Source organism: Bubalus bubalis, chromosome 2 (genome assembly GCF_019923935.1).
Source record: "Bubalus bubalis isolate 160015118507 breed Murrah chromosome 2, NDDB_SH_1, whole genome shotgun sequence".
Classification (NCBI taxonomy): domain Eukaryota; kingdom Metazoa; phylum Chordata; class Mammalia; order Artiodactyla; family Bovidae; genus Bubalus; species Bubalus bubalis.
The window spans coordinates 105,352,079-105,379,618 of record NC_059158.1 but is presented as its reverse complement, the minus strand read 5'-3'; the positions used below and the strand labels follow the sequence as shown (position 1 = coordinate 105,379,618).

Sequence of the window (27,540 nt, the reverse complement as noted above, 5' to 3'; positions counted from 1 at the left end):
CTCCTTAGATATTTCTCTTTAATATGTCCTTTCTTTTTGAAGATAAAATAAAAGTACATAAAAGAGTTCTGGGAATAGGCAGCTATATGTCATAAATACCCTTCACTCCCCCTTGCCCAGGGCCCCCGGAGCCCCCAAAATTTGGAAATAATTTGATTGAAGTGATGACTGCCTTGATCTTGTTTGAATACTCCTCCTTCTTCATTGTCTTTTCTCTATGGGAGGCAACAGTCCTGTCATGGAGTCATTCCTGGGAGAGAAAGAGGTATTTCAAGCAACCATATTTTCCAAACACAATATTGAGACACATGGCCTGACAATGACATAATATTTGAAATCGAGACTGTGCTCAAAGATCCAGAACATATGGTTGAAAGAGTTTTCTTATAAAAAGCAACTATTAAGACACTTTCTGTATTCTTATTCACAAAGGGCACATTCCTCCATCCCTTTTATTCTCGTGTTAAAATTATTACCCATGCATGGGAAGACTAGACCACTTTTCCCTCAAATGTGTTCCCTTGGCAGTGCAAAAAGCACCCTGTTGACTAAAAAGTTAAATGCACAGCCATCAAGGAAGCAATGCAAACCAGACTGCCAAACATATTATGAATATATTGCGCTTCTTAAAAATGCTAGTTGGTTTTTCGTACCGGAGTATTGACTAACTGTCTGTGTTTGATGTATGGTTTACCAGCCTGATGTCGACTTATGGTTAGAGCTTAACTTGTTAGTTCTGCTTTTGCAGCCAATTCAGAATAACTACAGATGCCTTGAGATATTAAAATTGACTGCTCAAATGGACTCAGTGTGGGAGTTTCATTGGTTTTAAATTGATAACAGCTGAAAGAGTGAATGATTAAAGTGTACATGAGCGTAGGACACAGCTCTTTCACAGGAACTCTTGTGAACAAACTCCCTGAGTGTGGGAATATTTTCTGTCTTTTTATATCATAGTTGTGCCTAAGCAATCTTGAGTTAAATTTTAAAATTGCACAGAAAAAATCAGAAGCCTACAGGAGAAATAATTCCTGAGAAACAGATAAATTTTGATGAAGTAGGTTTCTGTTCTATAGGGAACGTTGAAAGTTAAGTGGCATTCCATAAGGTGGTAATTGTGTCTATTTCCCAGGCATTTGAGTTAAATAAGCTGTACAGGAAGCATAAACTGTCATAATAGAAGGGCGTGGGAGTGTTGTGTACATCTCTTTTTTCAACTCACAAAAAATGAAGCACAAAAGTGCCTTATCACAGATAAGTCAAACAAAGCCTTCTCTTTGCTTTCTTATTCTCCTGGGAACAGTTATTATTGTTTTCATTATTTAAAAAGATGATCAGAACACTTTCTTCTCACACAATAAAGAAAACATAAAAGAGAAATAAGAAAACTTTTCTCTCCCTCATCAAATCAACAACATTTATGCAATAAAAAAAGATTTTATGAGTATGTACTTTCACAGTTTAACAGTAGCTTAGGGGAAAAGCCCAGGAAAGAAAAGAATACAGAGTCATTTAAAGAAGTTTATAAGAAACAATGATGATGGTGATATCCTGGTGATGGACAGGGAGGCCTGGCATACTGCAGTCCATGGGGTCGCAAAGAGTTGGACACAACAGAACTGCTAAGAAATGAATATTTGTTTATACATGTCTTCAACTTACATTTTTCTCAAGAGTTCAGTTATTATTACTGTTGTGATTACATATATGTTATTACAATGTGTTATTACATATTGTGACCTAACTCCATCTTATATTTTCAATTGTCTCTAGCATTTTTTTTACCTTTGATAATATGTTTAAAAAATACTTGGAATACTTTGTATAGCTAACTGATACTGAGCACCAACCTATAATAATAAAGTTGTGTGTGTGTTAGTCTCTCTGCTGCTGCTACTGCTGCTAAGTTGCTTTAGTCGTGTCTGACTCTGTGCGACCCCATAGACGGCAGCCCACCAGGCTCCCCTGTCCCTGGGATTCTCCAGGCAATAACATTGTGGTGGGTTGCCATTGCCTTCTCCAATGCATGAAAGTAAAAAGTGAAAGAGAAGTCGCTCAGTCATGTCTGACTCTTAGCGACACCATGGACTGCAGCCTACCAGGCCCCTCAGTCCATGGGATTTTCCAGGCAAGAGTATTGGAGCGGGGTGCCGTTGACTTCTCCAGTGTTAGTCTCTCAGTCATGTCCAATTCTTTGCAGCCCCATGGACTGTATCCCTCCAGGTTCCTCTGATAATGAGGATTCTCTAGGCAAGAATACTGGAGTAGGTTGCCATTCCCTTCTCCAGGGGATTTTCCTGACCCAGGGATCAAACCCAGGTCTCCTGCATTGTAGGCAAATGCTTTACCGTCTGAGCCACCAGGGAGGACAGTAATGAAGTTGGGACTTATTAAAGAAATTTCATATATAAAGTATATACTACTAATAATATTAGTAGATACATATATATGTTCAGACATGTAAGATAATCATTTTAAAGAATGGTATAATTTTAAAGCAAAATAAGTCATATATATTTGGCCAATATTTATAAGAAAATTTACTATATATTTATTGCTGAAATTTTGCCCCAAATTATAACCTATGTACGAAGAGTAAATCCTAAAATTGCCTAACTTGATGCCTTCCTGAGATGCATACAGCTATTGAATTGTGCTTGGTGTTGTGATGGATAACTTGGGCAGATAGCTATCTAAGAGGCTATTACAAGGATTGACATCTTCATCAGATTTAATTCACTTAGAAATGTAAGAGCAAAGGAGAGAAATTTTCATTCTCTTTCAACAGTTGTTGAGTTCCAATTTTTTAATGATTTTCTTATCTACCCATATTAGACAGGAGGGAGATTTTAGAGGAGATGTAATCCAAGTTAAACACATGTGAGGGTCATTAACTTGAATATATCACTCCTAACTTATCCCTTTGAACTTGGAACTCAAACTCATAGGAGGGAAAAAATGATGGAGGCGGAAGAGGACTGGCCTCGGTTAACCTCACAATGAAGGAATCTATCATGTACTAAAGGCTGAGAAATAAGAAAACAGATGGTCTGAAAATAATGTCTTGAGGATATCTTAGCATCTTGATATTCCAAATAATCTAAATTTCAGAAAAGCTATTATTCCCCCAGATTCCTTCATCATTGCACCACCTCATACATTCCTTCTCTGAACAGTATAACATTATGGTGACGTCTTTTGTGACTGTACCTTTCAAATGTACTGGGGCCTTGAGCATGGTACAATTTTTTTATCTTATAAAGTAATTAGCATAGGATAAATTCAATATTATGTTAAGAATTTGACAGGACCTCACTTAATGTTTTTTAGAAACAATTAACATGTCAGAAGAGGAAGTGAGAGCACTTTTTGGTCATAAATCTGTTTACATAATTACCAGTTGAAGAAGTCAAACATTTTAGGAGGAAAAAAAAATGCAAGGTTAGACCCTGTTTTCATCAAAATCAGGATTCTCAATGATGTCAGATATCTCAAGTTCTCTAACATAAGGTTTTTTATTCATGTATACACTTGTATGCATGCCCCTTTAATCAGAAAGATCACATATTAAAAGTATGATTGAATAATCTTTGAAGAAAAGTAATATTGGTTAGAAATACACTGTCCATTACACACAAGGAAACACAATTACTTACATCTGTGTGGGAAGTTATGTTCGATTCAAGATGCCACAGCAATATGGAGAAAGTATTTCAAGGGTGGCTATATAGTGTAGGTATTAATATATAAGCTTTCCAAATATGACCATATGGGGACACATACCAGGGCACTTTATCAGTAAGATGCCTGTCCTGAACTGCCATTGTGGAGGACAGATTGGAAAGCAGAAAATCTGGCCAGGGAACTGTGGCCTCAGAAGGGATTGATGGGCAGGGGGTAGATGGTGGGGGAAAACAAGATCACAACCCTGCACTAAGACCACGTAGAGAATAAATAGCACATTGGAGAGAGTTGGCGAGGTGGGACAGCTTATCTGAGGAATTCCGGAGAAGGTAGTAAGTACTTTTGGGTAAAGTTCTAGTGGAAAACATTTCCTAGTGATCATCCAAAGCCATCTGTCCCTACAATCAGTTATTATAGTATGAACACTACCGAATGCCTAGAGAAAGCTTCTGTCTCCCAGATGCAGTTCTCTAACTCAAGAGTCTGAGAAGCTGCCATGTATATGTGTGCTGAGCTCCAGTTTCACCTGCTGAGCTGGATGGTAGACATTCAACTGAGACCCACTGCATGGAGTCTGTGCTAATCCATTTGCCGCACCATCTGGTGGTTAGGGGTGATGGAAGCATCCTTTGCTGGAGAAGGTCCCAGCCTGTTGCCTCCATTATCACCAGCCTAGACTCCTAGACTACAAGAATATCTAACAAGTAATGCAGCAATGCTGTGCATCCTTGGGAAAAAGAGGTGCTTGAACACAAAACTGTACTTATTTTTGTATGATATTTAAGTATATAAAGAACACTTGAAATAATGAAATATGTGAAAGACTATTCCCCCATTGGGTCTGGGGGCATGTGGTGTGAACTGATGAGATGATAGTGACCAAATCTCCCTGTGCTTTTTGAAAGAGCTATATGTAACCTATTTTACTCAGGGAAACAATGTATTGCAGTCATTAAGCCACAAAGATGGTAGAATTTTGAAGTAGATTTGAAGTCTGTCTTGGCTCTGCTGCTTATTTTTTGCGAATTAGGGCAAAGTAATGAAATCTGCTGTCTTAACACTTTCCAGATATTACCTCTTAGGATTGTTATACTATATAAAGAATAATCAACATAGCAAGTAATAGCTATTCATTCTTATACTCCTAATTCTTCTCTTACTATCTCAGAGCATATTGTATGTGCTTCTCCTGAATGCAGAGTAGATATTCTGAAAATTTCAAAACAGATAAAATATGATGAGATTTTTGTGAGACTGTGTTAATAAAACCAACATGTGGAGCATCCTATCCACCTTGTACTATGGTATCCAATAACAAGGCTAAAGAACTCTGCTTGCATTTCTTTGTGCTTTGCTGGTTATTTACATTGCCTACTCTTCAGTTCAGTTCAGTCGCTCAGTTGTGTCCTACTCTTTGCGACCCCATGAATCGCAGCAGGCAAGGCTTCCCTGTCCATCACCAACTCCCAGAGTCTACTCAAACTCATGCCCATCGAGTTGGTGATGCCATCCAGCCATCTCATCCTCTGTCATCCCCTTTTCCTCCTGCCCCCAATCCCTCCCAACATCAGGGTCTTTTCCAATGAGTCAACTCTTAGCATGAGGTGGCCGAAGTACTGGAGTTTCAGCTTTAACATCATTCCTTCTAAAGAAATCCCAGGGCTGATCTCCTTCAGAATGGACTGGTTGGACCTCCTTGCAGTCCAAGGGACTCTCAAGAGTCTTCTCCAACACCACAGTTCAAAAGCATCAAATCTTCGGAGCTCAGCTTTCTTCACAGTCTAACTCTCACACATACTTGTAAATCACTATTTTCTAAGAGGATACAAAGTTTCATAAAGCAGAACCCCCCCAAGAAATGAGTGAGGGAGGAAAATGCACAACAAATATGGCATAATATATCAAATGTCAATTGCTTCAAGGGAGATTCAGGTCATAGATTTGGGAAAATTACAAGCGGAAAAAGAAGTGGGAAAGATTACTATTTCTTTTACTCTATGGCCCCTAAACTGAACCTTAAAGTATTTGGATATGAGAAGAAATGAGTGAGACATGCAAGGTACACACTTGTAGGAAAGCATGGTAATGATGACTTGGATGAAATATAAAGGATTTAGTAAGTCATGGTGGCAGGTGGTTTGCATAGGGCCAGGCTAAGGACCTTGTACTTTATATTATGAGCAATGTTATTATTCACTCAGTACCATTACATATTTTCTATTTATTTGATGAACATGTATTGAGGACCTACCATGTGGTAAGTGATAGACTGGATGTTGGGCCCACCAAGACATGTAAAGTGAGATTCCTTTCTTGAAAATTAGACACTGCCTAGAAAGAAGTATTCTATATTGAAATAAAATTATGTCCATATCTCACCAACTTGGCTCCATTTGAAAAGTCCAATGGAAATATACATAGTTATCCCTTACTATCCACAAAGGATTGGTGCAAAATTTGAGGATGCTACAACCCTGTGCGTAAAATGCCACAGTATAGTCATTCCTCTGTATTTGCTGGTTCTACATCCCTGTATATGTGAAGGACTGATTGTATTAGAAAGCCACATTATGAAATTAATTTTACTTAATTCCTATTTAACCTCAATGGGCCACGTCCCAGCAACCTGTTACTGTGAATGAAGTAACAATGACATGAAGGTAGCAAGGCTTCATAGGTAGCAAATATCACAAGTCTTGACTCCCACCAGTATCATCATAACAATTCAGCCTTTCTGTTTCCAATGTCTCCCTAGCTATCTCTGGGACTCCTGGAGTATATCACATCTGAGGAGAACTGCTCTCTTCATGTTCTTCTTCTCTGATTTCTCTTCTTTGATATCACATCGCCTACAAACTGGCCAAGGAATGTAATTTGCCATGGCCACAGACAGCCAGCATCTACTGATCAATGACTGCCTCAGTGCCTACTTACTGTCCAGAAGTTTCCAAACCTACAAAACCTTTCAGGGGCTGCAATCCCTCTGGTTCCACTGCATTTCTGGCTTCACTCTGCCTCCAGAGCAATCAGGGAGACTGCCCTGCTCCCAGACAACTATATGGTTCATTTGATTTTTTTTAGGGCCTGAAGCAACAGTGCTTAGGCTTTGAATCTCACAAAGTGAGAAACTAGCTTCTTTCCATTCTCTCTGAGGCCCTCTCCTCAACAGAACTCGGATCAGCTAGAATACATGAAGCATTCTTCCATCTCTGAGAATTCCCACTGATTCCACAAGCTCAAAATCCTTCTCAAGCAGGCCACTTCTCAAACACACTGTTGGTGTTTTCACCAACAAATATTAACACTTGCAATTAGACATCTGGGTAGTGACCATCACTCTGCCAATTTATTTGGTAGACCCAACCATTTCATCTTTAATTATGCCTGTCCCACCTTGGGACAGCCCTGTTAGCTGGAAAAGTAATCTGAAGTATATGAAATAAACCCAGAAAAGGTACTGTATGCAAAGTGCATCTCCCAATGAAAGTGAAAAGTGTTAGTCACACATTTGTGTTTGACTATTTGTGACCCCATGGACTGTAGCCCGCCAGGCTCCTCTGTCCATGGAATTCTCCAGGCATGAATACTGGAGTGGGTAGCCATTCCCTTCTCCAGGGGATCTTTCCAACACAGGGATCAAACCTGGGTCTCCTGCATTGCAGGCAGATTCTTTACCCTCTGAGTTACCAAGGAAGCCCATCTTCCAATGAGATATCTATTTATTCAATTCTGTAGACAGCCCTGGGACAGGATAAGCTGTTTTAGAAATGTTAGTGCAAAGTCACTTTCTACAGTAAGTGCTGAGAAAGAAATACACACCATGTTTGACTGGAAGCCCCAAAAGAGACAACGTGTTTTCGGAAATGTGTGCATCATGGCCTACTAATTTGGGCTCCTAACCCCTTCTCTCCAATTACATTCCTGGAAATGTTTTTCAATTTCTTTGCATAAAATAATTAGAGTACAACAGAGAGCAGGCAAACCTGCACAGGGTATACGCCACACCTCCACGGAGCTAGCCAACACTTCCACAGAACCACACGGTTCCCCAGCTCTTAATATGGTTTATTATCAAATCCTTTACCTGCCTCAAAGCACTTTTCATCAAAGCTGCTTTTAAGCTGAAGCTGAGGACCGAAGAATGCCTATAACAGAATCCTGAAATAGCTTTTAACCCAAGGCTGAGAAGAGAAAGTGCTTTTAACCTAAAGTGCTTTCCTCTTAGGTACTTCAGCATGTACCTAGCACTCAGCATTAGTAGCTGTGAGAACACCCTTAAGACCCAAATGAAAGAGACTCCATTATAGGTATTCAAACCCATTATATTAATATATTACAAGTAATATTTGAAATCATTAAGCAGTTTTACTCCAACTAAATTTAAATCTTTTCTTATTGAACTATGCATTCATGCAAATAAATTGAAGTCTTACCACCTGGGATTCTAACAAATCTATGCTGATATTAGGAGGAGTACAGTGTTATTTCCTAGATTTTACTTAATCCAGAGTGAGTCACAATTTCCACACCTTCTCCACCCTAAAAGAAACTTTCAACTTTTATCAATCACTGAATGACATTACCAGCTTTAGTCCCTATTATTATGGGCTAAAAGGTAATTTTATTAAATCATTTAGATTTAATTCAATCAAATATCTGAATAAATTTCATGTATTAAGTGTTCTTCTTATCCTCATCACTCAAGCAGAAATAAAAGTACTGAATCCATAGTAATTTTAACCCTGGTGAAGTTCCTTCTAAGTGAAGTAAGTAGACAACTTAATCTATAAAAGTATTAACTTCAGAGTAATTGTAATAAGTTGTATGCTTGAGCAGTTAAGCTCCATGGACAGTTTTCTAGTTTAAAAACATAAATTGTACACAAATAGGGATAAAGTAGCAAAGTTTGACATTAAATTTTATTCCCTTTTCCTTTGATAGACCCCCTCAGTAATGCTAATAAAATGATGATAGGCGAAGGAAAAACAGAAAATATTGTCAACCCAAAATGTAAATAATCAGCCTTTGCTAAGCAAAATTTGGTAATATTGATCATCCAAAGTGCATTAATGCAAACTAAACTGAAATACATTTCTTTCATACTCAAGTTATCATAAAACAGTCATTACATAAAAGTCACTTTTTTATATACATTGTCTTCTCTTATTCATATATTCATTCATTCACTTATTCATGTATTCATTCATTTACTTATTCACTTATTTTTACTTGGCATCCAGAAGGGAATGTAATAGGAGGCAATAGAAATACATCTATTTCTCTAGGAAAGAGGAAAAATTTTGTTTATCTTGTTCTATTGTATAAAGCTTCCTTCACCTTGAATATTCTTTTCTAGCTTCTTCTTCCTAGTAAACTTCTATTCATTTTTAGTCTTCCAGCTCAAAGTTACCAATTCCAGAAAGCCATTTCTGTCTTCCTCATTCTGAATCAGTCCTCTTTTCTGTTTATCCCTACACTATAATTTCATTGTTTGAGACTTTTAATACCTTCCAAGGAGACCATGAATTGTCTCTGGTGGACTAAAGAGCATCTTAACTTCACTTTGCTTTTTTTTTTTTTTAATTTTATTTTATTTTTAAACTTAACATAACTGTATTAGATTTGCCAAATATCAAAATGAATCCAGGGGAGTAGGAAAGAAGGGACGGAGGGCATGAAATCTTTCAGTGGTTTTAGAATTCCTATTTATTGACAATTTCTCATTCCTTCTTGTGGAAACTTTTAAGCCACTGGGTGCTCCTTTAGTGAAGACTGCCCCTTACACCAGCCTCCAGATGTTGGGCTACTCCTGTGTTAAGTCTTTGAACGTCTCTTCTCTTTTCCTTTTTCTTCTTAGACTACTGAGCACTATTCAAATATTCCAGGGCTGAAATATTCCAGCCCTGTGGTTTCAAATTCCTATGGTAGGTTTTCTAAACTTAGTACTTCAAACTCCAGAGCCTTGAAACTCCAGACTTGCACATTCAAACATCTATTTGACATCTCCTGGGATGCTTGGTAAGCCATCTCAGTTTTATAGAGCACTCCTTGCCTCCCAAGCTACCATGTATTCTCAACTCCAGGAAATGTCTCTGCTATTTGCCAGCTGGGGTCTCTCTCCCTGCTATTCTGTCCTATCTACACTCATCAGCAAATCCCACCTTAAAAATATATTCTCGATTCAACCACTTTTATTTACTTCCATTGTTTCCACCCTATCTAAGACCATGATCTCTCCCTGAACTACCTCACCAGCTCTCTAGCTGACCTCTCTGCTTCTTTTCCTCACCCTCTTAAATACAGTCTGCACATAGCAACTAGAAAGATTATTTAAAAACATAAATCACTTTACATAACTTCCCTGCTCAGTAATTTCCAATTACTTATATCATACTTAAAATCATATGTATTTTTCTTCCTGTGACCTATAGGGTTCCACCTGCTATGTCTACTAGGTTACGTTTACAATTTCATCCTCAACCATACTTCCTGTTTATCATTTCACTTCAGTCACCCCAGCCTTCTTGTTGCTCCTCCAAGTTACCCCACTTATTCTCACTTGCTATTCCTCTGATTAAATATTCTATCCACATATTGGTATGGCTCGTGCCTTCACTTCTTGGGTCTCTGCTCAGTGCCATTACCTCTAAAAAGTCTTCTCTGATAACACTTCTCTCTTGCTCTCTATCTCCCTGGCATGCTTTATTTTCTCATAGCACCCATCACCACCTGATATATTAATGTGCGTATGTGCTTGTTTCTGCCATGTACATACGGAGTGTATAAAGACAGAGTGTCCTATTCATTATTCCATCCTCTTCAGGCATTGAAAAATACTCAGGGATGGATTGATTGAATGGATGAATATAAAAATGCGGTAATATCCACTTGGTCAAGCCATTCTCTTTGTTGTGATTCTGTGCACACACATGTGGTGGAGGGTGTGTGTGTATGTGTTGTTTTAGGTAAGCACAGAAAAGAAGTATAGGACAACGATTGGCCTAAGGGAGACAAATAAAGAAAAAAGGTATACTCATTGTTATATTTGAGTTAATCAACTGTTCATTTAAGATAAAGGTGTCTTTCTGGTTGGTGGACCCACCAATATGTACATTGCATTACTTGGATCAAATGGAGTTGAGATCTATTTTTAATAAGAGTTTGGCAGCTTAAAAGGAAGGGCCAGAGGACGCTTTATAGAAGTCTTGTTTGAGGTTGAGAGTGTAACTGTGAAAGGTAGAGACTGCTGAAAGCCTGAAAAGAAAATGAGGAGGAAAAATGGAAAGGACTGGGGGAGGACCCGCCATACTGTTTGGATGGCAGCCAGTCTGTCTCTGACCCTCATCTTTGGCTGATCCTGTCAAAGGGTGCTACCTTTGAAGCAACTGTCCAACATTGACTGGAAGCTCCAGATCCCAGCCTTCCTTTGTTGGGGAAGGTCTTCTGCCTAGAGCCTCGAGCAGTCTCCTCCAGGCCAGTCTTTCCAGGGTAGACATTATCATTTTCTGCCAGCGACTTTAAAGTCTGTTAGATCAGATGAGATACAAAAATATGAATAAACATGTGGGAAGAACCATACACAGAAGTGTATATACTTAAAATTCTTATTTATTTAGATTCCAAACTACTTGAAAGTTAAAATAATTAAGCTTTTTCCTGGACTTGCCACTTATGAGAAAAAAAAAATCATGAGTAAACAAAGCAATGAGAGACATTTACTTCCAGTGTATATTAAGAGACTCAGCAGAGAATCAGTGCAATTTTTGATATCTGTGTAATAAAAAGCAATAGCTGATATTTTTAATCAAAGCCCTGAGGTATTATAAGATAATTCAGTACCTTCTGAAACTCTTAAACATATATTAAATTCAGTGCTAGTGTTTTAGCATTAAACATATTTCTCTTTATCTTAATTCAAAGACATAAGCCATCAGAATACTACAGTACTTAATTTAAATCACATATTTCTTCAAAAAGTCTCAGTGAAGTTGTGGGAGAGTTATATGATGGGGGCTCATATAGAGAGTGTTTTAAAGGTAAGGAAAAGAAAAATGCAAGAATGGAACTAGAGAAAATATAAGAATAGAGACAGAATTCCTTGATAAGTAATCTAAAAGTTTTGGTCTGGAAACCTACTCGCAAAGGGAAACTACATGTCGCTTACAGTTTAACATCAAAGGATGAAATCACCTAAATTGCTGAAATTACCCATCTTGAGAATATTATTTTTGTCCTCCATCAGCCACTGCCCTGTCCTGTGTAGCCTATTGGGAAATGATCTGCCTGTGTCTGTGGCATTTTAGAGGGAGAAAATTTCCTAGTGAATGCTACCTACTAAGGAAGCTACAAGGCTTGTATTTTTTCTCATTCCAACCCATTTTTTAGACAAAATCTCATTCACTTGAACATCATCTATTAGAACTTCAAATCTTGAGAAACTGATGAACAGATGTCATTAGGACATGAGTGGGGGGGGCGACAATGCAAATAGCATCCTGTCCCTCTCAAAGTCACAAGACAGCAAGACAGCTGCTGTATTTCCTTTTTCTTACTTCTTGGCTCTCCTGAGAACCTTGGATTAAGCCTTTCTAAGACTGGCCCCTCACCTGCAGTAATTTCTTTGAGGAATTCATAAATTGCTTTTTTTTTTTAATCTAACTTCTTTTATTTTAGTTTGGAATATAGTTGATTTCTATTCTAAAGAGCCTCTTCAGGGTGAAGGAACTAAAGAGCTTCTTGATGAGGGTGAAGGAGGAGAGTGAAAAAGCTGCCTTAACACTAAATATTAAAAAAAAAACAGAACTAAGATCATGACATCCAGCCCCATTACTTCATGGCAAACAAAAGGGGAAGAGGCAGAAGTAGTGACAGATTTCCTCTTCTTGGGCTCTGCTGCTGCTGCTAAGTCACTTCAGTTGTGTCCGACTCTGTACGACCCCATAGATGGCAGTCCACCAAAATCACTCAAATGGTGACTGCAGCCATGAAATCAGAAGATTGCTTCTCAGCAGGAAAGCTATGGCAAACCTAGACAGTGTGATGAAGAGCGGAGACATTAATCTGCTGACAAAGGTCTGTATTGTCAAGGCTATGGTCTTTCTAGTGGTCACATAACGGTTGTGAGAGCTAGACCATAAAGAATTGATATCTTCTGACTGTGGTGCTGGAAAAGACTCCTGAAAATCCCTTGGACAGCAAGGAGATCAAACCAGTCAGTCTTAATGGAAATCAACCCTGAATGCTTTTTGGAAGGACTGATGCTGAAGCTGAAGTTCCAGTATTTTGGTCACCGATGCAAACACCTGACTCATTGGAAGAGTCCCTGATTCTGGGAAAGACTGAGGGCAGAAGAAGAGGAAATCAGAGGATGAGATGGCTGGATGATGTCACCAGTACAATGGGCATGAACTTGGGCAAACTCCAGGAGATGGTGAGGGACAGGGAGGCCTAGTGTGTTGCAGTCCATGGGGTTGTAAAGAGTCAGACATGACTGGTGACTGAACAGCAACATTATTGATTAACAATGTTGTGCTAGTTTCAGATATACAGCAAAATGATTCAGTTATAAATTACTTTTGTTGTTGTTCAGTCGCCCAAGTTCATGTCCATTGTATCGGTGATGCCATCCAGCCATCTCATCCTCTGATGCCCCCTTCTCCTTCTGCCCTCAATCTTTCCCAGCATTAGCGACTCTTCCTATGAGTCAACTGTTCGCCTCAGGTGACCAAAATACTGAAGTTTCAGCTTCAACATCAGTCCTTTCAATGAGTATTCAGGGTTGATTTCCCTTAATATCTCCTTGCTATCCAAAGGACTCTCAGGAGTCTTCTCCAGTTCAAAGGCATCAATTCTTTGGCACTTCACCTTCTTTATTACTTTTTACTCTTTAGTATTCTGCCTTCTAAAATTACTTTTGGTTCCCAGTAAATTCTTTGAGTTTCCTCCTACCCCCATCCTTTGACATCATTTGAATAAATTTTTCTTTGCTTAAGATAACCACAGTGCTTTTTCTTTTCTAATGTAGCCAAATCTTCAATGAATATACCTCATTACCAAAATAACTGTCCAATGTGTGTATGTGTGTGTGTGTGTTTGAACAGTTCAGTTTTTTATTATTGTTTTCTCTTCCTCTCCTTATTTCTTCATGTGTGTAGTTCTACGGGCTTTGTTTTTCTGCTTTAAAATTTACTAGAGTAGCTGCAACGAGCCTCTCTCCTGATAGCAGAATAACATCATTTTGAAAAGCATGTGGAGACTGTCTCCCTGCATAAATGATGATAACACCGTCACATTATTTGAACATTTAACTGCCTCTATTGAGTAGTTTTCCTCGTAGTTTTGATTCATTTGGAATCTAACTGACAAAGATCCCATTACTGGCTGTTCTTTCCATAATTTGTCAAAAAATATATAGCAGAGATGAGGGAGAATGAAGCTAATTTGTAATCTGGGAGACTTAACCTGGTTATGCTGATGAACTAACTAAATCGGTCAAAAGTTTGAGTGCTTAAAGATTAAAAACCACCATTCTCTAGTTAAACTCTAATTCATTATGTAAACAACATGCTTTGTAAGTGCAGTCATGTGGAAGGTCTATTTGTTTTTCTCACCAAAAGATGCTTTCAAAGAAAAATTACAGAAAATGGATTTTCTCCAACCAATGTGTTGCCTGCCACCCCTGGTACAAGCACTGAAGCAGGAGAACAAAGATGTAATGATCACACCAGCCAAGGCCATGGGCATGTGCAGAACATTCCAAAAATATTGGCACCCCTAGCAAGAGGTGTTTTCTAAATACAAAAAGTTGTTGAGAGAGGAAGAAAGGATTACCAGTGAGCCCACAGATGGAACTATAGGTGGGGAGCCGGGAACTCAGGGTTCCAGGACTGCTCCCTTTTTCGGAATGCCATAAGGAGGGGGAAAGCAGAAATAATCTTTAACGTTGTGCCAGGATAGCAGGCATGGATGTTTAGGGGGCAAAAGCTAGGTCATCAGTGCTTGCCAGGAAAACAAAACACCTTCTTTCTCCCTCCCCCTTTCCTTACACAATTTCAAGATAGAAGGTTCTGTGGTTCAAACATGTTCCTATAATTTAATGGTCTTCCTTGGTGTATCAAACTCTGAAATCTGTATCAGATTTACAGATGGGTGGCAATCCTACAATAGCCTCTAAACCGTACAATGATGTCTTAGCTAAATCTCTATGATTTACTTCCTTAGCACTTCGGATTTTACAAAGTCATATCAAGTGTATCATCATCTCCTCCACGTTATATACTTCACCATGTAATGTTAAAAGCTCATGTTGCAGTCATTTTTTTCTTAAGTTGTAATTGATAGAAACTTGTTCAAACTGCAAACATAAGAATGGAATTAATTGGACTACTTGCCTGAAAAGTCCAAGAGACGAGGATAGCTTCAACCATGACTGGACCTGTGGGCACAAAATGCTATCAAATCTTTATCTCCTCCATCCCTCAGCTCTCTTTTCCAATCTGTTGGCTTAATTCTCCAGTATGTTTTCCCAGAAGCTGGCAGTATAACTTCTAGAAGCTCAGACTCATATCCTAATAGTTTACCAAGTCCTACAGAAAGAGGGCTCCTTTTTCCCAGTAGCACTTTAAAAAAAAAAGCCCTCAGGATTTGTCAGACCAGATCCACTTGGATCATGTTTTCATATCTGAACACATGTTCATATCCCTGTGGCCAAGGGAAGAAGTGCATGTTTATTGCTAGAGCTGGAGCTGGTGGGGTCAGCACTACTCAAAACAAATGGCAGCAATATGAGAAAGTATCACCCCCACAGGAAAACCAGAGTGCTCCTACTGGAGGGTAGAAGAATCGTTCCAAGGCCAGCAAAACCAGTAGACATGCAACATACTCATCCTAACCAGCGCCACTCATAACAGTGGGTCTCACTGAGCTATTTCCAATCCTGGCACCTTCTCCTCTGACTGTAAGTCCTCTTTTGGAACATTGTGGACAGTGCTATGTCCATGTCCTTGCCAAATTTGTTTGGCTGCATTACACTGAAAGTGTTAGTGTTAGTCATTCAGTCAGGTCTGACTCTTTGTGGTTTTGTGGCCCCATGGACTATAGCCCGTCAGGCTCCTCTGTCCATGGGATTTTCCAGGCCAGAATACTAGAGTAGGCAGCCATTCCCTTCTCCAAGGGACCTTCTTGACCCAAGGATTGAACCCGGGTCTCCTGCATTACAGGCACATTCTTCACTGTTTGAGCCACCAGGGAAGCCCAGTGCCTTCTAATTCTAATGCACTGATGGCAACCATATATGGTGCATCATGTATATGGTACATTGGAGAAGGAAATGGCAACCCGCTCCAGTGTTCTTGCCTGGAGAATCCCATGGGCGGAGAAGCCCCCCAGTCCATGGGGTCGCACAGAGTCGGACACGACTGAAGTGACTTAGCAGCAGCAGTATATGGTATATATATGACATCATATATAAGTATCAGGAAGTGAGGAGCTGAGGTGTCTCTGCTTCATTCACCTCCCTCTGCACATCCATTTCTGTGCACACTCACTCATTGCACATAGCCATCTCGCCAAACGGCTCCCTTTGCCCCGCAGTCCCTGGAGCAGATACCACCTCAGTCTGTAGCGTCCCAGTTGTAAAACTTTTGGAGGGAGACTTGCACTGACCCAGCTTGGGCCACATGACAACCCTTAATTTAATCAGGTTTACCCAGAAGGTATGGGCTACCCTGTGGCTCAGATGGTAAAGAATCTGCCTGCAATGCAAGAGACCTGGGTTTGATCCCTGTGTCGGGAAGATCTCTGGAAAAGGGAATGTCTACCCACTCCAGTATTCTTGCCTGGAGAATTCCACGGACAGATGAGCCTGGTGGGTTACCATCCATGGGGTCACAGAGTGGGACTGGATTGAGCGACTAACACTTTCACTTTTTGCTAGGTCCTTCTACAGAGCCTTACTGGGTGAGTGTAGCCACTTTAAAGTCAGGATATAAATGAGGTGATTATTTTTCTTTTTTACCTTTCTGGTAACCAGTGAAAGCAATCATTTCCCTCCTGTCTAATGAAGTTCAGCATATATCAACTCTTTTTTCCCCAGAGCGCTGTTGGCAATCTGGGAAGGGTTGTTTTCTCTCCCCATGAGGGATTGCCTGCACTTACCTGGACCACCCAGTAAGTGGCAGTAATGCACCTCCCCCACCTCTGGCCTCAGAACAACTGAAAGTAGCTAGGAGTGCCCCTCACCCTCTCTAGAGCATTCTGGCAATCAACAAATCAAAAATACCTTGCAATTGAAATGTTCTGTTCTCCACCCCACTCATAATCCCTCCCCAAATCCTGTCTTTCCTTATAATTAGTGAATCCTCATCACTAACCTGAAAAAAAGTCTATTTGCTGTCTCTACCTCTCACCTTCCCTTCAAATCTTGACCAAAAGCCTCTGCTTTTCAGTTTCATTCTACAAAAGCCATTTTCCTTATGATCACCAATAACCTCTTAATTTCACCTTGATTTCTCATCAACATTCTGTTCTGAATTACCTATCCTAACTCCTAAATATCAACTCTCTCTATTCTTCTCCAAACCCTCAGATTTCTGCATCTTAGTCTCCTTTAATCAAGCAAAAACTTAAATCCTCTTTGCCCAGTGAGTTAGCTCACCTCCTGTATCCTGTCTGCAAATCCACAGAATCACTACATCTCTCCGTTGTCTGTGTTAGGTCCTTATCTTTTTTTTTTCATCTAGAGCCTGATATTTTGTACCTATAGGCAAATGACTCAGTATCTTTCTGCCTCAGTTTCCACTCCTATAAAATCAGGATGGTAATAGTGTCTACTACCAAAGTGTTACAATTACTATGACGATCAAGTAAGTTATAAAGTACTTTGAACTTTGCCTGGCTGAATGCAATAAGTCTTTGCTATTATTAATAAACACCCTTATAATAGCACTAATTGCATCATATTATAATTGTGAGAACTATTCTTCCGCCCAGACTGTAGGAGATCATGCTTCATGCATCATTGCATCTTCAGGATGGAGTGCAATGTCTAGGCTACAGTGGGCATGTAGATAGTTATGAATATAATAGATAGTTATGAATGAATGTCAATCTTCAAATTCTTTACAGTGCTCAGCATATGGTAGGTGCTCATGAAATATTCAGTGAATTGAATTAAATAGATTTGAATTGATATGTAGAGAATACATAATAAGAAGTGCCATAATATAACATAAAACATAATGACTTTAAATTTTAAGGTGAGAGAAATTTCCTTTGAGTCTCTTCCTTAGGATTGATTCTAAATGGATGTGTAATTCCACGTTCTAGCTAAATTTAGAATTTTTTCTCTATTTATTTGCTCCCCAGTTTTGGTTTCCATGTCCTATCAAGTCTCTTTGTTTTCATTCTCACAGCATAGCTTAGATCACCCAAACTCCAGTCTCCTGTTATCATTCTTTATCAGTAAGCTGTTGCTGCCTAACAAACAGAATCTCAGTGGCAAACAGCAAAAAAGCACTTATTTTTCATGTGTCTGTGGCTTGAATGGACCGCTCTGCTTTACATTGTAGGTTTGACTGGACTTGTCTCCTCAATGAGGGTCAGCCTCAGTTCTGTGCTATATGTATTTACTCTGGAGCCTGGACTGAAGGGGCAGCTGCTACCCAGGGAAACCTTGATTCAGCAGTAACAGAGAAGCAAGCATAGAAATCTGTAGCATGTCTGAAGACCTCAGTGTTGAACTGAAACATAGTCATTTTTACACAGGCTACATTGTCCAAACTAATCATTTGGGCAAGCCCTCTATCAGTGAAATGAAGGAAATAAATGTCACCCACTCTAGTGAGTTTTACCACACAGTCAGATGGCAAAGGTGGTAAAAGTATAAATCTAATTCCGAGAAGAGGAGAAGAATGCTCAATGATGACTAAATTTACCACAAACCTATCCTGATTCTGGTCTTCATAACATCTGCATACGTAACCACATTAGCTTCTCAACAGATCTTTTGTGTTCAGTCTTCACCATGATCTGTTGCCCCCCCACCCCACCATTTGGTTATAAATATTTTGTTACAGGTGATAGAATATCCAGTTAAAAATTGTTTATATTATCTCATAATATAAGAAGTATAGAGAAAGTGTTTTAGGACAGGTTTAGAAGCTCAACAATATCACTGAGGTCTCAGGTCTTTGTAGCTTACTCTTGCCTGGAAAATCCCATGGACGGAGCCTGGTGGGCTGCAGTCCATGGGGTCGCCAAGAGTCGGACACGACTGAGCGACTTCCCTTTCACTTTTCACTTTCATGCATTGGAGAAGGAAATGGCAACCCACTCCAGTGTTCTTGCCTGGAGAATCCCAGGGACGGGGAAGCCTGGTGGGCTACTGTCTATGAGGTCACACAGAGTCGGACACGACTGAAGTGACTTAGCAGCAGCAGCAGCTTTGGCTTGCAAACTTCTTGTCTCATGGTGACAAGATTGCAGTAGTAGCTCCAGGCATTGCAAAGTTGCACGTTGATGTTCATGAAGGAAAAAGACAGAATGTTTTCATGTACCCCTCTCCTTTCATCAGGAAAAAAAAATTCTTTTTTAGTTTCCCAAGACATATTCCCTTGCATTATACCAACCAGAACTCTCTAATTTTAAACTAACTAAATTTACATGATTGAAGGCCGGAAGAGAAGGGACAACAGAGGATGAGATGGTTGGATAGCGTCACCAACTCAATGGACATGCATTTGAGCAAGCTCTGGGAGTTGGTGATGGACAGGGAAGCCTGGTGTGCTGCAGTCCATGGGGTCACATAGAGTTGGACATGACTGAGCTTCTGAACTGAACTGAACTGAACTGAAAGCTACAAAGGAAGCAGAGTCATTGGAGACCATTTGAACATCAGAATCTGTCTTATAAGTGGACTCTAAAACATGAAAGAAGTTGGGAGGGAAATGGCCTATGTATAACAAATCAGCCACATTTTCACGCTCTCAGATAAATGCCCACTTGACTTAATAGTTAAGACTCCTCATAACACAAATTTTACCTCCTCTTAAAGCTTCATACCTGATCAGATCAGATCAGTCACTCAGTCGTGTTCGACTCTTTGCGACCCCATAAATCACAGCACGCCAGGCCTCCCTGTCCATCGCCAACTCCCGGAGTTCACTCAGACTCATGTCCATCGAGTCAGTGATGCCATCCAGCCATCTCATCCTCTGTCGTCCCCTTCTCCTCCTGCCCCCAATCCCTCCCAGCATCAGAGTCTTTTCCAATGAGTCAACTCTTCGCATGAGGTGGCCAAAGTACTGGAGTTTTAGCTTTAGCATCATTCCTTCCAAAGAAATCCCAGGGCTGATCTTCCTCAGAATGGACTGGTTGGATCTCCTTGCAGTCCAAGGGACTCGCAAGAGTCTTCTCCAACACCACAGTTCAAAAGCATCAATTCTTCGGTGCTCAGCCTTCTTCACAGTCCAACTCTCACATCCATACATGACCACAGGAAAAACCATAGCCTTGACTAGACAAACCTGTGTTGGCAAAGTAATGTCTCTGCTTTTGAATATGCTATTTAGGTTGGTCATAACTTTCCTTCCAAGGAGTAAGTGTCTTTTAATTTCATGGCTGCAGTCACCATCTGCAGTGATTTTGGAGCCCCCCAAAATAAAGTCTGACACTGTTTCCACTGTTTCCCCATCTATTTCTCATGAAGTGATGGGACCAGATGCCATGATCTTCATTTTCTGAATGTTGAGCTTTAAGCCAACTTTTTCACTCTCCACTTTCACTTTCATCAAGAGGCTTTTTTGTTCCTCTTCACTTTCTGCCATAAGGGTGGTGTCATCTGCATATCTGAGGTTATTGATATTTCTCCCAGCAATCTTGATTCCAGCTTGTGTTTCTTCCAGTCCAGCGTTTCTCATGATGTACTCTGCATATAAGTTAAATAAACAGGGTGACAATATACAGCCTTGACGTACTCCTTTTCCTATTTGGAACCAGTCTGTTGTTACGTGTCCAGTTCTAACTGTTGCTTCCTGACCTGCATACAAATTTCTCAAGAGGCAGATCAAGTGGTCTGGTATTCCCATCTCTTTCAGAATTTTCCACAGTTTATTGTGATCCACACAGTCAAAGGCTTTGGCATAGTCAATAAAGCAGAAATAGATGTTTTTCTGGAACTGTCTTGCTTTTTCCATGATCCAGCAGATGTTGGCAATTTGATCTCTGGTTCCTCTGCCTTTTCTAAAACCAGCTTGAACATCAGGAAGTTCACGGTTCACATATTGCTGAAGCCTGGCTTGGATGAAGATTTCTCTAAATAAGAAAAAGTGTATGTTTCCCTTTGTACAATCACACCAAGATGATTCTTCTCATCACTCTCTCGTCGCTGATTGTTTACCTCTCCTTCATCCTCCCCAAATGCCCTGTTTGTTCTCTTCCTTACATCTCCAAGCTAAGTCTTACTTAACCTTGAGGACTCAGTTCTTCCCTGGGAAGTCTTCCATGAGTGCTCAAGGCTGTTCAGGTGCTCCTTCTAACATGTTCCCATTGGATCTGTGCTTCCTTGGGAATAGTATACTTCAGGATGACATGTTCTTACTTATTTATTTATATGATGTCACCACTAGACAAGAAACTTTAGAGCATTGGAAAGGAGCCTTTGTTATTGTGCTATCAGTGCCTTTCCTAGCTCCTGACACAGAGCAGGCATTTAGGATTTCTTTTAAATAACAGAATGTGTGAAGGAGTAAATACAGTAGAATATTTTCATCTTTTTCATTTTCCTGTATCTACCTATCAGAAAAAAAAAAAAGAAAAAAAAAGAAACCTTTCTCCAGACTTTAGCATCATCTTCATTCAAGAATCTATCTTTCTTGAATGACCTCCATCCCATAAATCCTCCCCCAACCTCCCCCTTCCCACATACCACCTTTGCACTAAATGACAGAAAAAAACTTTATACTTTAGAACTTCTTTCTTTGCACTACGTACTTTTTGTGATACCTGCTATATATTCTATTTATTATTTATTAACAGAATGTTTCTGTTAGCCCTACAATATTATAAGCTTCTTGATATCTTTATCACAACCTAATATGCCTACTCATTGCTTCAACTATAGAGGATACTCAGTACATATTTCTGAAATTTATTTGAATCATGACTATCATTAAAAGATTTTATTCTGTATAACAATTCTTCCTTTCTGTAATCTCTGACCAGTTTAAATGATCAAATCTGAAGTTCTGGATTATTTTTCTTAAATAATATTTTATGTTATTCTTTCTTATGTTGGTGACTTACTCTTTCTGAATGAATCTTTGTTATTAGACCAGATATTCAAAGCAAATATTCATGATTATTTCCCACTTCTCTACATTATGTTGATGTGTGTTTTGAGCTTGTCTTCTTTCTGTCTCTTGGACAAAAACTCACATTTCCACATTAAATTGCATTATTATTAGTGCTCTAGCCTTAACTTGCTGAGTTGTTCTCAACTCAAGCCATCACCTTTCCTAAGAAACTGATGACAATCGTGATTTCCTTGAAGTCTCACCACAATCTGTGTTGACTGTCCCTTTGAATAACATATCATTTACCATTCTATTATGCTGCATCTTATATTTTCCCCCACTTATGCTAAAAACATAAAGAGATAGAAATACCAGACCACCTTACCTGCCTCCTGAGAAACCTGTATGCAGGTCAAGAAGCAACAGTTAGAACCAGACATGGAACAACAGACTGGTTCAAAATTGGTAGAGGAGTACATCAAGGCTGTATATTGTCACCTTGCTTATTTAACTTAAATGCAGATTACATCATGAGAAATGCTGGGCTGGATGCAGCAGAAGCTGGAATCAAGATTGCCAGGAGAAATATCAATAATCTCAGATATGCAGATGACACCACCCTTATGGCAGAAAGCAAAGAGAAACTAAAGAGCCTCTTGATGAAGGTGAAAGAGGAGAATGAAAATGCTGGCTTAAAGCTCAGCATTCAAAAAATGAAGATCATTTCATCTGGTCCCATCACTTCATGGGAAATAGATGGGGAAACAATGGAAACAGTGACAGACTTTATTTTCTTGGGCTCCAAAATCAGTGCAGATGGTGAGTGTAGCCATGAAATTAAAAAAGGCTTACTCCTTGGAAGAAAAGCCATGGCAAATCTAGAGAGCATGTTAAAAAGCAGAGACATTACTTTGCTGACAAAGGTCCATATAGTCAAAGCTATGGTTTTTCCAGTAGTCATGTGTGGGTGTGAGAGTTGGACCATAAAGAAGGCTGAGCACCAAAGAATTTATGTTTTTGAACTGTAGTGTTGGAGAAGGCTCTTGAGAATCCTTTGGACTGCACGGAGCTCAAACCAGTCAATCCTAAAGGAAATCAATCCTGAATATTAATTATAAGGACTGATGCTGAAGCTGAAGCTCCAATACTTTGGTGACCTGATGCAGAGAACTGACTCATTAGAAAAGATCCTGATGCTGGGAAAGATTGAAGGCAGGAGGAGAAGGGAATGACAGAGGATGAGATGATTGGATGGCATCACTGACTCAATGGACATGAGTTTGAGTAAATTCCAGGAAATGGTGAAGGACAGGGAAGCCTGGCGTGCTGTAGTCCACAGGGTCGCAAAGAGTCGGACACGACTGAGGGACTGAACAACAAACAGCAACTGTGCTAAAAATATGTTTTACATTTTTGAAAACTTCTACTGATGAAAAAGATGATGTCTTATAGTCAATAATTCAATAAATATTTACTGAACTTCTAGTATTTTCCAAAGAGTGTCGAGTTACTGGGAATTCAGTAATAAAGAAAATAGGAATAGTCCTTACTCTCTTGGGTTTTGCATTCTAAGCAAGGAGAGCAACTAACCAGTAAACATATCAATCTAATATGTCAGATGGAGTAAAGTGCTCAAAGAAAAGTAAGCTGTGGGCAGCATGAAGATTTGTTATCAGCAGAGCTTGCCAGTTTTTTTAAAGGTGGATAGGAAAGGCTACAATAAGAGGGTGACATTTGATCACCTGGGTAATTGATTTCCACACAGAGGAAATAATAAGTTCAAAGTCCCTGAGGCAGAAGTGTGCTTGGCATGGACAAGAATCAGTGATGTAGACAGAGTGACAGCAGCGAGTGATGAGCAGAGAGAGGAGAGAGGAAGCAAATGAAGTCAGTTAATTGGTGGAAAGTCAGGTTGTTTACTGCCTTGGAAGTGATGTCAAGGAATTAGATTTCATTGCATGCGAGATGGAAAGTCCTTGAACCTACTAAATATTTGTTTCATTGTCCATAATCAACATCTCTGCTGTTTAAAAAGGTTCTGGAAATGGATGGTGGTGATGGTTGCACAACAGTGCACGTGTACTTAATGCCACTAAACTGGACACACAAAAGTGGTTAAAATGGTAAATTTTATGTTATATATATTTTATCTCAATTTTTAAAAAATCCTTGATTGAACACCATGGACCCAAAACTGTGCTTGACTGAAAGAACAGTATAAGCAATGCAGCACTCAAGAATCTGCTTTGAGAATACATTCCATATATTATAAGTGAAAATACACAATGCAAGGTAGCATAAATCATGTTCCAAATGAGAGAGCTAGGCTAGAATTTCACACAGTGTTCTCGGAAACATTAGTCTGGAGAGATGCCCTTTGAAATAAAAGGATCTTACTCAAATAAGTTTGGGAACTGGCGCGTCCTTCAGTCCTGCCTGGAGATTCCCAGTGCACATTGGCATAACACGGGCTCTGAAAATAAGTACACATGAAAGAAACCTGTTTAACTTTGTTTAACCCAGTGTTGCTAAATCATTTTGATTACAGGCTTTCCCCCTCAAATCGCCTATTAACATCCTGAGAAACTGGTATTCCAAAGAATCTATGTTACAGGAGACATAAAGCTGAGATAGGAATTCCGGATAGAGTTTGTGGAGAAAGAACCATTTGAGCTGAGCCCTAAAAGAAAAGGGATACTTAGATTAGAGAAAGGGCAAATTCAAGGCAGGAGAAATGTGAACACATTCACTTCAAGGTAAATCTTCTGGAACTTGCTTTTTTCACATATCATTGTGCCATTGAATGAATCTAAATATACTACCAACATCATAATTTTGATGATTGTTGATAAACTTCTTCTCAAACACTGAGACACCAATTCACTAGGATTCATTAATTTGCCAAAGTTTTCTTAATTCCTAGTCATTATTTTATAGACAGCGAAATGAAGCCCAGAGAGACTATAACTTACTCAGTCATCCCTGCCTAATCGATGGCAGAGTGTTCATTTTCTTTCTCTAGGGCCAGAGTCCTGTTCCATAAAGGAGGGAGCTATGGTCCTTGCATGTCTGCAACAGACACTTTGGAATTAAAGCCAAAAATCAATTCCAATGCAAGATGCAGATTTCATCATTCAGTGGATATGGAAACAGAATCAAATTAAAGAACAACGCAAGCTTGGATTTTAATGAAGCTCATCTTTGTTTCTTTTGCAGATCAAATTTTTGGCTCTCATCTGCACACACTGTGTGAACGTGAAAATTCCACAGTTCCACGGTTTGTAAAGCAGTGCATTGAAGCTGTCGAAAAAAGAGGTGGGTAACTGAATGTACAGCCATTCCCCCAATACTGCACCCTCTACACAACCAATGCTCACATTAACAGCACCACTTGATTTGTCTGGAAAGCCATGCAATTAAAACCTGACTGTTGCTAATCAGTTAAGAGGATCAAGTTTCTTATTAACTTCAGTTTGTTTTCACAGTAGGGACATCAATAATTCCCACTAATGTTCTTTTTTTTTAATATTTTGCTGTCTGACATGTTGTTGATTCAATTGCAAACTTCTGTTTTCCCGCCAGTGATAAAACATTCATAAAATATCAGTACTCACAGTGTTAGAACCCTCCTAACATTCAGGCTGGTAGACGTTGTGCCAGAACAAATTTTGGTAAGCCCCCCTTACCCAGTGGAACAAATAGTGCTCCTACTTGCAAACGGTCATGTTGCATCTTCCATGTGCATCTGTTCAGCACAGAATATGCCTAACTAGTTTTGCTGGAACAATTAACAGACACACCTCCCGTGTTAAGATGACCTTTGGTTCCTATATTTCAACATTCTAATTTTCATCTGAAATGATCTCATCTTACTGAGGGGAACAAAGCAAAACCCAATTGACTCATTATTTCTATGGTAGTCTATCTGTAGGGTGTTTTTCCTTCAGACACTGACTTCATTCATTCAAGGTCATTTTCCCTGGAAGATACACCACAGTAGATGCAGAATCTCAAAAACTATATTGTATAAAAATATGAAGCTTCATCACCATCTGTTACAAGTTTACAACATATTCCCAGGATCTAGGGGGATATATATCATGTAAAAGATGGAGGTGTTTTCAGAAAAAGAATTGGTGAATCTATTCCCCTTTTCAGCTCCCAGTCTCTTAAAACAATAGAACCAAGGGAAGAAATCTTTACCAAGTTATCTGCTAGGGAAAAGCCATTTTAATTCTCTCAATGCTACCTGGCTTTATTATAGAAACATAATAAAAATGGTCTGCAATTTCCAACTCCTGGAAATTCATACTTTAATTATACTGTAAGGACAGCCTTGGGATCCTATTATTCCCATATCAGTAGGGAATGAGAGAATAACAAGAAGGGGACAAGTGGGTAGAGAAAGTGGATAAAGTGAGCAGCTTTGGGGAAAAGCATATCAACACATCAGAGAGCTGAGCTGACAGTTCAGAGAGAGAATAGGAAACAGTAAAAGCAGAATAAACACAAGGAGAGGTATTTGTGAGGAGTGGAATCAATTGGAGTTTAGAGAGAAAAGTCCTTTTATTGCATGTTACAATCTCATGTAATTGTGTGCGTACGTATTTTAGGAATAAATATTATTTAATAAATACTTAGAGCCAAATGGATCACTGAAAATGTTATAATGTTATTATTGCCAATAGTTAAATTATCATCATTTTCTGGAAATCTTCACTCACTTATAAATACTCAGTACTGACAGTGTAAGCACCGTCATATTAGAACAAAAATCCAAATAGGACTTTGGGGGAAGCTGTGCATAATAAGATGTGTGCACATTTTAAAAAGGATTTTATACCTCTCTTTTTCTGTATATACCCCAGGCAAAATGAAAACCCTGCTAGACACAGTCTTGTGGCATGCAGATACCATGCTATTGCAGAATTGAAAATGCCTATAAATAGAAACTATATGTTTTGTCCATGGCATTTTTAATAAAATAAAACCATGTTTTTGCTGACAGGGGCAATCATATTTGGCCTTATATTTCATCGTCCCTATGTTTTCTCTTAAAATGAATTTGTAGATTCAGCACTAGATAGGCACTAATCACATATAATGATTATTAATATAATGCCTAAATGTTTTAATGAAACGAAGACTACAATTCCGTAAAGCAGCAGATAATTCAAAGCATTTTGGCAATATCAGCTTAAAGGAACTCTATGGAAATGTTCAACAAAACTCAAAGGCACAAAAACCTCTCACAAGATTTACAAGTATGTGCTGTTGATTATATTTTTCTATGATCATTTTGTTGAATTAATATTCTTACATTTATATGCCAATTCTGTTTACTCAAAGTGTTGTTTTTGCTAAATTCTGGCATAAAGCACCTCAGTACAGAAATAATTTATGTGAATATAAGTCCAATGTTTATGTAGGTTTCTGATGACATTTTGTGCTGGGGTTGGTGTTAGAAAGTAACATATAAAGGTGCCAAGTCTCTCAGCACGGCTGGACTCAGCATATCTAGAGCCCTCCTTCTAATGGCCAGATCCTCTTCCAGCCAAGATACCCA

At 39.2% G+C, this 27,540-nt stretch overlaps 1 protein-coding gene and 1 long non-coding RNA gene across 4 annotated transcripts in view; one reads left to right on the top strand and one right to left on the bottom strand.

Annotated features, from left to right (window-relative positions):
- Positions 1-27,540, top strand: part of ARHGAP15 (Rho GTPase activating protein 15) — a 698,570-nt gene that overhangs the window by 419,890 nt on the left and 251,140 nt on the right. For all 3 annotated transcript variants that reach the window (XM_025261723.2, XM_025261725.2, XM_025261734.2), the window contains one exon: positions 25,191-25,289. In XM_025261723.2, coding sequence (XP_025117508.1) covers positions 25,191-25,289 — 99 coding nt within the window. The remainder of the gene's footprint in view (positions 1-25,190; positions 25,290-27,540) is intronic.
- LOC123331560 lies at positions 115-25,728 on the bottom strand. The gene is made up of 4 exons (XR_006548260.2): positions 25,589-25,728; positions 24,372-24,447; positions 11,059-11,208; positions 115-250 (listed from the first exon to the last, which is right to left on the bottom strand). It is a non-coding gene; the product is annotated as an uncharacterized LOC123331560 (long non-coding RNA).